Source organism: Sorghum bicolor, chromosome 4 (genome assembly GCF_000003195.3).
Source record: "Sorghum bicolor cultivar BTx623 chromosome 4, Sorghum_bicolor_NCBIv3, whole genome shotgun sequence".
Classification (NCBI taxonomy): domain Eukaryota; kingdom Viridiplantae; phylum Streptophyta; class Magnoliopsida; order Poales; family Poaceae; genus Sorghum; species Sorghum bicolor.
In genome coordinates this window covers 63,081,028-63,092,912 of record NC_012873.2, presented here as the reverse complement: position 1 = coordinate 63,092,912, position 11,885 = coordinate 63,081,028, and the positions used below count along the sequence as shown (strand labels likewise).

Below are 11,885 nucleotides of genomic sequence, written 5' to 3'. Positions count from 1 at the left end.
AAAATAAAAAGTTCAGAGTGCTTCACAGAACTGTACGCTACTAGTGTTCACTTACATTCAAACAAAATAAGCAGCTGTTAATTAACCATACCTTTCACTTGAGCCCATGGGAGACGAACTTGTCCACCATGCAGGTAAACAACCAGCTTCAAGACTTGGAAGAGTTGGAGATGCAGCTGCTGCCTGACTGGATCCATCATCGGTAGGAGCTGCTGCAGCACCTGCAACTGCACCAAATCGGCTAGCCAGGGCGGCTGCGGGAGCACCCTTGCCGGCGGCGGGAGCACCCATGCCTTGCCCTGTTGTACCCTTCCCTACCCATCCATTGCCTGCCCTAACTTGCCTAGAGCTTGAGGATGGCGGCCGGAGTGGGCTCATGATCGCCAGATTGGGGAAGATTGGAGCAGGATTTGGAATTTAGGGTTCCTATTTGGCTGCCTGCGCGGGCGCTCGCAGGAAGCTGGCGGCTGGACGCGGGAAGCAGGCGGGGGGCGCCCGCGAGAAATACCTGCTCGTCTTGTTGCGCGTGGGAAGGAGCTGCTGGTGCTCGACGCGCATGGGAAGGAGCCGACGGCGGAGCATCTGATCCGGTCCTCGGGGGCAAGAAACGACTGGTTTCTCCCCAGTGCATTTCTGCTGGTTTCGATGGGCCTCGTTGCTTGCGTCGACGCGATTTCGTGAACAAGAAACGGTTTCCATCTTTTTCCATCTCTCTTCATTAATTAAGCTGCCACGTAGGATTTTTGCTTAGTTGGCAGGATAGTTAATGAAGGTAGAAACTGCTCATTAATTGTCATTGGGACTGCCCTGAATGAACAAGAGAAACGGTTACTATGTGCATGTTTGGCTGGATTCTAGACCGTGAATGTAGAATTTGGATTTTCTGGATTCTAGACCGTGAATGTAGAATTTGGATTAAAAAAATGAGGGTGTTTGGATCACATAGTGATTATTGTCTTTGTATAGTGGAAATCTTCAAATAGGGCAGATAGATTTTAGAATTTCATTCAAAGAGTTTGGATCTCATTCTTATATTTCTACCTCTTTCTTATATTTTTTAGGAGATCCAAACTTGACCTATTTAATGCAAAATGTGCATAAGGGATTTGCATTTATACCATTTCTAAGGGGTAGGAATTTAAATTTGCATTTATACCATTTCTAAGGGATAGAAATTTAACGCTTGTTGCTTGGAGGGGTATAATTTCTGTTTGTATTGATTTCTAAACGAGGTTAAGGTCAAACTTTTGACTATCAATAATACTTTCAGTTTTAAATTAAAAACATTGATGCTACCATTAATAGAAACAATGCATAATACTCTATTTCAAATTATAATTTTTTGGCTTTTCTAGAATGGAAGAAGTATATTGGGGGGTAGGGTACCATTACTCCCGTGTCAATGTTGCTGCTGCTTGCGCCACGGCGCCAATGCCAACTATGTTCGCACAGTGAAGAAATGCACTCGGTGCTCCGCCAATATATATCTCGATTCAATCACAGGTCAATGATGTTGCCCGCCATGGTGCCACCTATGTTTGCACGGTGAAGAAAAATGCAATTGGTGCCACCATGCGCTAGATTCAACCACGGGAGAGGCAAGAATGAGAGGCATGGCCTTGGCTGATGAAAGTGCCAGTTTCTTCGTCTAACCATTGATGGCGTCATATAGTGGCTTGGCAAGGTCGAGGTCGTTGACGACGGCCGACGCCTACCAAGGAGTGCCGGTAATGGTCAAGATAGGGAGCCAATCGTTCTGTCTCGGATAGCAAGACCCCGTCGGATAAGAATATGATGACATTTTCTGTTAGCGGTTGCTCAAGGCGGGCTAACATCTATAATGTCGCACCTCCGGGTAACCTCGTTAGTCTCCATTGAGCTCGATTTCGTAGGAGAGAGAACGAGAGGCATGACCGGTGTGGAAGCACCATCTCTTGCAGTGATGATGCCATGATGGTGGTAACAACGAGACCTCCTCATCTAGGGATAGGAGACATGATGGAAACAAATGGGATTCGTATAGAGTCGGCGAACTGGGGTCTTACTTTTTTTAAACTAACTTCCATAAAATTATTTCATATGTAGCTTTTTTCATAAATTTGGAACTAGGCCCTAGATTGGCTTCGGAACAGGGGTCTTACTTGTTGCATGCCTGCATACGTAGATTTTCCTTCCACAGAGAAAAGGTAAATAAACTACATGATGATAGATTACCGTATCAATAACCTACAAAACCCCTTGGCCACCCTGTTCCCCGTATAATACAGGATTTCAAGAACTGGCCGCTTCTAACTAACTCCTACTGTCACACTTGGAAGGCTGTTTCTGCCCTGACCGCTTGCTATTCCTTTTGTGCTGCCCTTTTCCTCTTCGCCGCACGCTCGCGCCTCTCTTCTTCCTTGATCAACAGGAGCTGCTCCTGGTCCTCTTTCCTTGCAAGTGCCGCACTGCGACCAATGCATAAGATTTAATCAGTACACATTCAGCAAATTAAAACTAACTAACATGGTACAAAAGCGCACGTTCCAAAATGTTTGGTTCAAGGAACAATTTTATATACCTTATTAAAAAAAAGAGGTGATCTACTGGGTTCAAAACCATTATTAATTTGGCGGATGATTACGTCCATACATACTTCTAAGATTTGAACCTCAAACAAAAAAAGGTTGTTATGTGTGAATGGAGCTGAAAGTATACCTTCTTCTCTCTTCTCTTTGTATGCTGGCAAAATCTGCTTCCATGTCACTCTCATCTTCATCGCTGACAGCAAATTCGTCATAGCTGAGCACATAAAGTCAAAACACCAAATCAATGCATTTAAGTACAAAATTAACTGTTGTAATCTCTGCAATCCCTAGGTGTAGTGATATTTAAGGGCACTCACAATGCAAGACTCTATCACAGAATTCAAGACAATTAATTACATATTATTTATGGTATTTTGCTGATGTGGCAGCATATTTATTGAAGAAAGAGGTAGAAAAAATAAGACTCTAAGTCTTATTTAGACTCTAAGTCCATATTGTTCAAGGTAATAAATAACTCTAGACTCTATGATAGAGTCTGCATTGTGAGTGCCCTAAGGAGTGCAGGATCTAGAACAGTACAGACCGGCATGTGGCATAATAGTGTTCCCTTTGTTAATCTTAGTAGACATATCAGTAATTGATAAAAACTTAAACTTCATGAAATCAACCATCAATTTAGTCAAAATATAGATGTTTTGTTTTGTGTTTATAAAAAGTGTATAAATAAATCCATATAATAATATTTTTAACAACATTCATATTATGGTAGCAAATATAATGATATATTTGTGAGAATTGTGGTCAAAGTATTCCCTTTAATTATTTTTTTAATCCTAATATGCCTACAAAAAACAAACGGAGGTAGTAGTATATAACCCGAACCCACATTAATGCAAACACAAGAGCACTGATACAAATACAGTAATAATACTAAAAACAATAATGAGAATCGTACTTATGCATTGTTTGTCTGTCATCATTGGATTTCCTTCTTTTTATTGTACACTTTTCTATTCCATGAGATGATGCCTGCAAATGTTCAACGTCGAAAAAACAAAAAGCCCCTGTTAATTGGTGTCTTGTAATAATGAGAAAAACAATGTTTTATGTGCAATGGATACGGTAGCACCAATCTGTCCTCATATAAAACGATTTGTTACCTTGAATTTTGAGGAAGGAATGAGCTGTTTTTGTGATGATTTCAGTCTCCCATTTTGCGGAGCCGATCTATTCTGTCCAATAAGCTGACCTTGTAGACTTCGACCTTGCTGCAACGGTGGCTGACGGCCATTGCCTTGCGGCCTCTGACTCTGCGATTGCTGCCGCAGCTTCTGGCCAGGAATCGGTGCCTGTAGCCTCTTGTTATGGAGTGACGGCTGCACCCCTTGGCCTTTCGAGGGTGATAGCAGCCCTGGGGATTTCTTCTTCAAGTTAGGCAGGTTGGACCCGTGTCTACCAGCAGCTATAGTGCCTTTTCTTTCTGCATGAGCCTTCTTTCCCAGAGACCCAGAACTCTTCTTCAATCCATGGTCTGTTGATGATAATGTGGCTGGTTGACCTGTGAACACTCTGCTTTTCCTGGCAGAATTCACCGGCCCAGCATCTTGAGTCTCTACACATCAAGTATAGAAGTATTTTTTCATTACATTTACTGCAAAAGGAAATAAGTATATTTTGACCAACAAAAAAGTAGTGTCCATACCAGATTTGGGAACAAGAAGAGGGGCCCTACTAGTCTCAGGATGATCTTTAGTAGGGGGTTGAGTATCAGCATCATCTGAGAACAGACATGAGTAATCTCGATTCTTTCTAAGTGTATCAACCTTTCTCTTCTCCTGCGTATATGTAACAAGTTTATAAATCAATTTGTTCAGAGAACCATACAGTAAATAGCATGATCAGGTGTTAATTTCTTGTTACCTCACTAACAAACTTTAGTTTCTGCATTTTCTCAACTGTGCCTGGTCGCATCTTCGAAGCCAAGGAAACATCTTTCTGCACGAAATATGATCATACCATGAATACAAAAGTTCAATCTTACAAAAAAACAAAAACACATATAAAAGTGTTAATACATACTTTGGACGGTACATTCTGTAGATCTTTCATGATCGTTGAACACCCTTCTTCAATTACTCGGCGAGCAAGCACCGGCTTTGATGGCCCAAAGAAGGTGCCATATCTACAAAAGTTTTGCTATATATTAACAAATGGAACTAAAATCAGAAGCAAATAAGACTAGCAAGAGCATAGAAATCTTACCCGTCCCTGATGGGTGGCATCGAATGGTTTTTGGATGATGATGGTAAATTAGGTTTGCGAGCGCCGGCAGCCATTGCCGCGTTCTTCCTCCTGATTTCCTCCTTTAACTGCTCCCTCAGGCTAAGGATCTCTTGCTGCCCAACTGGTGCCTCCTCTTCCTCCTCCTCAACCTCTTGCTCTTCTTCCACTTCCTCTTCCACCTCATCCTCTAACTCCTCCTGGTGCTCATCATCGAACTCCTGTTGTTGGTGCTGCTTGTGCTTCAATGACTCCTCGTCATCGTCGCTATACACAATGAAGTCACCTAGGTCGTCCTCATCTTGGTCAGAATATTCGTCCACGAATTGCTCCTGGTAGCATCCATCCATCATTGGAAATCAATGGCATTGATTGGAAATAACACAATCCATTAATTTGCTAACTATGAGTTGTAATGGCGGCACCTGCTCTTATTTATTACAATAATCTTTGCGATGAACAACTAATGATACAATCGTACGTGATTTTTTTTTGAAACGAATCGTGCATGAAATTATTTACCCAAGTGATATATCTTAACTTACATTGGTTTCCTTGTCGAACTTGCTCGCCATCTGTTGACAATCCAACCGAGAGTACTACCTTCAAAAGAATGCCTAAAATAAATTTGAGACACAACTTGTTGTAAGATTTCAGATCAACAAAATCGATCAATGATTCAATGGAACACGAGAAGACACATACGAACGAATTAAGGAAAGAATTCGAGCATAGATCAAAATCAATCTCTCTTTTTCTTTGGCAGAAAAGATACTATATAACAATTTTAGTTTGCACAAAAGACTGCAAAGAAAAGGTTAATTAATTCGAAAACGAAGCTCATCGGCGGAAATCTGCAGCCCTAATTAACAATGCCTGGCGACCGGCGCCGTACGTGGGCCGGTGAACCGTCGGCGGGGCAACTTTTTTTAGGGTAAGAGCATGGCATGGAAAGGCGCCGAGACGACTCACCTCACGATCGAATCACGAGATCAAGATAATTAATGCCGGCGCGCTGTGCAAAAGATCGATCTTGTTACGACGTCGACGATGCAGTGCCGATCGTCAAGCGTACGACGAGCGAGACGGAGGAGCCCGCGCGCGGCTTCGTTTGTTCGCCGATCGTAGGTGGGCGGAGGTGCGAGCCCTCCTGGTATATATATATATATATATATAGCCGGCGCGCGAGTGGGGTTGCACGGGGGGCAGGGTCCTTCTTCTCCTTCCGCGGCCTCTGATCTCATCTCCGTTTCTCCCCCGGCCGGCCGCCCGCCCGCCCGCCCGCCCGGGGGGCTATAAGCGGATCGATCCGCATCGGCCGCCTACTCGTCCCCAGGCCGCCCCGTTGCGCGGCGGCTGCTGGAGACAAAGCCCTCGCGATCACGAGCGCAGGGACGACGCCCCGCGCGCGGAAGGCGCGGCGCAACCTGCTGCGCGCTCCCTGCCCAGCTTGCCCTCCTCTCGGGCGCGCGCGTCGCGCGTCTTTGTAGCTTCCACCCGCGCCACATGACATGACGGACGCGTCCGGAGCCCGGAGTCCGTCCGAGGCAGCGCGCGGCCGGTGAACCATGGGTAGCGTAGCGGCTAGCGCCATGGTTTGGGGGACATGACATCGATCGGAGATTATTTGGAAGGAGCTGAGGAAGCTCGCGGATCGGGATCCGTTGTCTGTGGGAACTCGCGGATTTGTTGTGATCATCAAATCAAAGCTGGCTGGGTCTGGGAGGCGAGATCGGATGGATGATATCTCTGTGTCTGTCCCCTCCAACTTATCCTGATGGTTGTTTTTTTATTAATTGGGAAAATAATAAAAAGTCACGAAAAAGAAATGGGAAACTATAATAACGGATTCGATGCCGTTAGCTAGCGTGGAACCCGGCGGTGTCGTTGGAAATTTGTTTTGGAAAGTTTCAAACGCTCTATATTTAGGAAAGGGGTAATATGCATATGCATGCATGCATATAGGAATTAACTCGCGGCCATACATAGACATAGCTAGTTGCGTGCTCCGGTCGAGGCGGGAGACCTCAAGAAATCCTTGGAGAAGGGTTCAAAAGTAAATCCAGAAATTTAAAAACACTGCAAACCATAAACTAAAGATTATGCAAGAATAATGGGCTAGCTAGCTCTCGGGAGGCTGATTACAAAAGGTGTTAGACTTAGGGTTTTTCTGTAATTGAGCCAACCCTAAATAGGGTGACAATATAGTTATCATACATGGGTCTCAGTGTCTCATGGGCCTGCATAGCTTCCTTTTCTTTAGACACTGTTCGGCTGGGATTGGAGCACCGTGGATCTACATTGCAGTGAGTCTTGCAAGCGTTCGAACACTGTTGAACTACAGTACAGTCACCAAGTTTGAAGATCTTTGTAGATGAGAAAATACTGCAAAAAGAACGTAGTGATCTGTGTCGGCTGGCTGGTCGCAACCGTACATGCAACAGACATCATAATATGAATAAAATCTTGATGAGACACTGAGCACCCCGCTTGCAGTTCCATCACCTCTTCTCAAGCACGACTTTGATTTTTTTTTTTTCTCAAGAGGCAGGAGAGCTGCGTGTCATTTCATATAAAGAGAGAAAAGGACAGTGTACTACAGAGTCGAGTCAACAAAACCCAACTCAAGCGGCCAACCCCACACACCCCAAATTGACTGGCTAATACTTCGTACAACAGGGCAATGTGATGTATAGAATGATCCAGTTACAGGGTAACTATTTAAAGATTAAATTATCCATGAGCAATTAGCAACACAGTACAGAATGAATGAATGCGAACAACTGAACACCATCTAATTTGGATCTTGATATGCCCACCACTCTTCGTCGATTAGCCCAAAGCAATCAATTTTACCTCCAGAAGAGGCAAGAAAATCTGAGCCCCTAGGGGTTCAACCAATCACTCTGCATTTTTGTCGAGCAGATTTGCATGATCTGCCATCTCAATGGATCGGGACTTTGGGTTTCCTCTATCATCTTCACTTCTGCGCCTCTGAGTTATCATGCTTGACTACTGGTGCACCAACACCTGCATCATTTGGAGGAATTGTAGTCTGGCTAACCCCAGGAGCTTGATTGTTTTCTCCAGCTGGAACTGGCTCAGTGGGTTCCTTTTTCACAGGGTCAGCAGAAGGCTTCTCCGATGGTTTCACAGGCTCGTCCTTCACAGGTCCAGCTGAAGGCTTCTCTGTTGGCTTCACAGGCTCTTCTGTCACAGGTCCAGCTGAAAGCTTCTCTGATGGTTTCACAAGCTCATCCTTCACAAATCCAGCTGAAGGTTTCTCCAATGGTTTCACGGGCTCAGAAGTAGCACCAAGCTTGAGCCTCATTTTCTTGGATAGATCCATGACCACATTTATTTCTAAAACACATGACAAGCATATGTGTATAAGATTAAGCCATGTCAACAGACAATAGTACATAGTACATACTAAACTGAACATGAGACTTCAGGTTGCTTATTTTCACAATGAATTACAAAGTTTGACAAATATCATTACTAAATTGAGTGATAATGAAATTACCTACTGAAAATATAGGTAAAGAACATCTATCGTATGCTTAGCAGTTCTGTGGAGAATATATTTGAAACAATGCTGACCATTTAAAAGGATAAAACACATAATTGATTTTCCTAGTGACACCTATACATTTTTTTACTAGTAAAAAAATAATGTAAATAAAAAATAGAGAAGAAGGATGTACAACGTGTGTAAATCATGTATTTGCATGCAAGACTTTGTATGTCATATGGAAAGTTATGAAATCAAGTCATAAGAAGTAGAGATGTGAATGGGTTACATCATTTGATGCACAATGCTGTCACAGAAGGCAGCGGCTGCATCAAACTTAGAATGTGCTACCAACAAATCAACAGAAGAAAGTGGCTCACAACAAAATTGATTAACAAACATGTCCTAAGGCACCGTTGTGTATACAACTAGCCAAATGAAGCGTAGAGTGCAATGCATCGACTGTTTACATATCATGAAACACTAAGATTACAAGTAGCCGCATTGGTGCATCTCCATCTGCAACTAGTTCATTGCCTAGCAGTGATTCTAGAAAAAAAAAATGGTTTCAAACTTCCCCAGTGTATGGACTCAATACCAAGCCTTTTACCAGTACAAAACCAAATCTTCCTACATAAAATTATAGTTTCAGAAATTTTGCTTTCAGCACTGGTTACATCTTTCCTTTACCTATCTACTATTCACGCTTCATGATTGCTAAGATTTTTCATAAGACTAAATACAACGGCTCTCTTTCTCCTCAAGTCCTTACCTCTATTTTTTTGCTAAGTATTAAAAAGACAACATTTATCAGGCCTTTTTACCCTAGCTTCCCTGGATCAACCCTAAGTTGCTTGTCTTGGGCTGTTGGTACCACCAATTTCTAATTGCAGTATTGCACAGCCAACATTTTCTTGACATGTAACAACATGAACACTGATTTTCACCAGTCAAAAAAAGGCTTATACATCAGTACAAACAATGCTAGGAGATTTTACCATTACTAGAGTTGATCATAGAGTTCTAGCTAAAGAGATGAGACACGAAAGAAATACAGGACTATGACCGAACTACTAAGCTCAATAGCAATAGCAATGGCTCAGGGTTTGAAGCTGTTAAAGCTGCTAGCCTAGAGAAAACAATACTTACAATAAAAAGGAATATTTATACCATGATCTATACTTCTTATATAACAGCACTAATTTTAGTTCTAAACATTCAGTATTTTAGATTGGAAGTCATGCAGCGCTGACCGATCTCATGTAAAAGTTAAAAGATGCTTGCCATCCCCCCCCCCCCCCCAACACACACACACACCCCCCCTAACTCTACTTAAATTCTTTCCTCCAACAACTCAAACTCTATTCAAATCTCCCTTGTTCCGTCCAAACTGGTAAGCAGTCAGCAACCCATTTAAAATCACTTGTCTGTCGATTTCTATGCCACTTGCAACATAATATGCGGCCACCCCATCATGACCATGACACCACCATGTGTAGGCACAAAGGTACTTAGGGATAAGATTGCTGCATTTCAACCTCAATGGCCTCCACAGCAACAACCTCACCAGCAATGGCGCAAGGATCAGCACCAAGGACACAGCAGGGTCAAGTTATGCAAAGCCTGAGCTCTAGAACATGGATCAACTAAAGGCTATTCATTTTCAGTACTAGACCTAAGATTTGTCTCAGAGCCCTTCAACTGGCAATTGCCATCCTAACAAGACGGAAAATTAGGTTTCATTTATATACCTTTCAAAATCTCACGAGCAGCATCCGTGTTGCGGAAATCAGTAGCTTGGTAAACCTTCACAAAAAGATATACGACAATTCAGAATAGATTTATAGTATTCCATAACACGAGAAACTACACTGCATATCAGTAGCAGGTAAAAGATACTCGAATTCGCTAAAAGGTTGTTCTATTATCATGTAGCCAGGATTTTGCCCCTTTCCCAGATTTAGTGACCAACTCTGCCTTCTCCGCCAGAGTACACAACTAGCCCTAGTGGGAATTTTAGACAGAGAAAAAAAAGAGATATTGAGTGTGAACCTGGACGAAGCGGACACGCAGGTCGGCGACGACGGCACGGATCTTGTAGTATTCGGAGGTGTGGAACCCCGCTTCCTCGAGCTTCCGCTTCCTCGGCGCTGGCGCGGGCACGGGCGCAGGAGCCGGTGCTGCCGCGGGCGCAGGCGCATCGGGCTGAGGGGCATGAGGAGGAGGAGAGACCTTTTGATCCGGTGCGGGTGCAGCCGCGGGCTCTGCCGAGGGAGGAGGAGGCGGGGCGGTGGTGTCGACGCCGGCGGTCGGAGCGGCCATGTTTGGGTGCGCGTTGGGAAATGAGCTAGTGCAAGCGTGCGCCTCGGTCTCAAGTTCACAAGCCAGAACGGTGTTCGCGTGCTGACGGTAGGCTTGGGCTTCTTTTTTTTTTTTATACTAGTGGGCTTGGGCTTTGAGGAACACATGTTATGTGACCTTGTTGTCACCTGACAGACCGACGCCCCTATTTCACGAACGTTCAGCAGAAACGAAATCAGCGGTCAATTTCCGACAGCAATTTTGTTTTTTTTTTGGAAAGTGCATATGTTACTTTTTATTTTTGGACAGAACAATAATAGTTTCTCTTTCTCTTTTAAGACATTCGATTTTTTTTTTCACTTTCTTTTGCTAGATCACCTGTCCTTTAATTTTTTTATATTCTTTTAAGAAGCATGTGCTTATAACTTATAAAACGGAATTAAAAAGCATAACGTTCACGATAAACTTAACAGTACTAACTTAGGAGTGTTTCTAGACAACATAAGTTCGAGGAATAACTCAACATTGCTAACTTAGTCGTTCTCAAAAAAGTTATACTATATAACTTATGTACATAAGTTTACTCCCACTATTTCAAATTATAAGACATATTGACTTTTCTAAATTGAATTTACTATGTATCTAGACACAACTATATATGTATATACATAACAAAATCAATATATGTAGAAATATCAAAACATTTTATAATTTGGAATAGAGGGAGACATAATTTACACAATACAACTTGTTGGGTACCATAATAAGGGATACCCGAATCAGAGCAACAAAAAACGCGAAGAAACATACTAATTACGATCATCAGGGCCTCGGACACAAGTTTCGACTCGCCCGACCCCTCAGGGCCTCGGACACAAGTTCCGACTCGCCCGACCCCTCAGGGCCTCGGACGCAAGTTCCGACTCGCCCGACCCCTCAGGGCCTCGGACGCCAGTTCCGACTCGCCCGACCTCTCAGGGTCTCGGACGCAAGCTCCGTTTCGCCCGATCCCGTCTTGGCTCGGGTGCCGGACCCCACTCCACCTGGGCAGCTGTGGCAGAACCTCCTGAATTAAGTGGCCCACATGCACCCATCATTGTCTCCAAGACTTGTGATCGGCATGCACGAGTTCCAAATGACTCAAGAAGTCTGTCGGGTACCCTCGGAGGACCCCGAATCATCCACATTTTATCTCATACAGGATCAACATGGAGTTACCACAACATTACAACATTTGTTACAAAAATAACTTAGATCAGAGT

At 43.6% G+C, this 11,885-nt stretch overlaps 2 protein-coding genes across 2 annotated transcripts; both read right to left on the bottom strand.

The window, feature by feature from the left end:
* On the bottom strand, positions 2,138 to 5,970 carry LOC8076064 (FK506-binding protein 5). The gene is made up of 10 exons (XM_021460285.1): positions 5,781 to 5,970; positions 5,354 to 5,425; positions 4,791 to 5,140; positions 4,608 to 4,710; positions 4,449 to 4,523; positions 4,231 to 4,363; positions 3,689 to 4,140; positions 3,484 to 3,557; positions 2,698 to 2,781; positions 2,138 to 2,447 (listed from the first exon to the last, which is right to left on the bottom strand). Exons 2-10 carry the CDS (start codon positions 5,381 to 5,383, stop codon positions 2,342 to 2,344), a joined length of 1,407 nt encoding a protein of 468 aa, XP_021315960.1. The 5' UTR covers positions 5,384 to 5,425; positions 5,781 to 5,970; the 3' UTR covers positions 2,138 to 2,341.
* Positions 7,349 to 11,530, bottom strand: LOC8073933 (pollen-specific leucine-rich repeat extensin-like protein 1). The gene is made up of 3 exons (XM_002452740.2): positions 10,375 to 11,530; positions 10,074 to 10,128; positions 7,349 to 8,171 (listed from the first exon to the last, which is right to left on the bottom strand). The coding sequence occupies exons 1-3, from the start codon at positions 10,642 to 10,644 to the stop codon at positions 7,789 to 7,791; spliced, it is 708 nt and encodes a 235-aa protein (XP_002452785.1). The 5' UTR covers positions 10,645 to 11,530; the 3' UTR covers positions 7,349 to 7,788.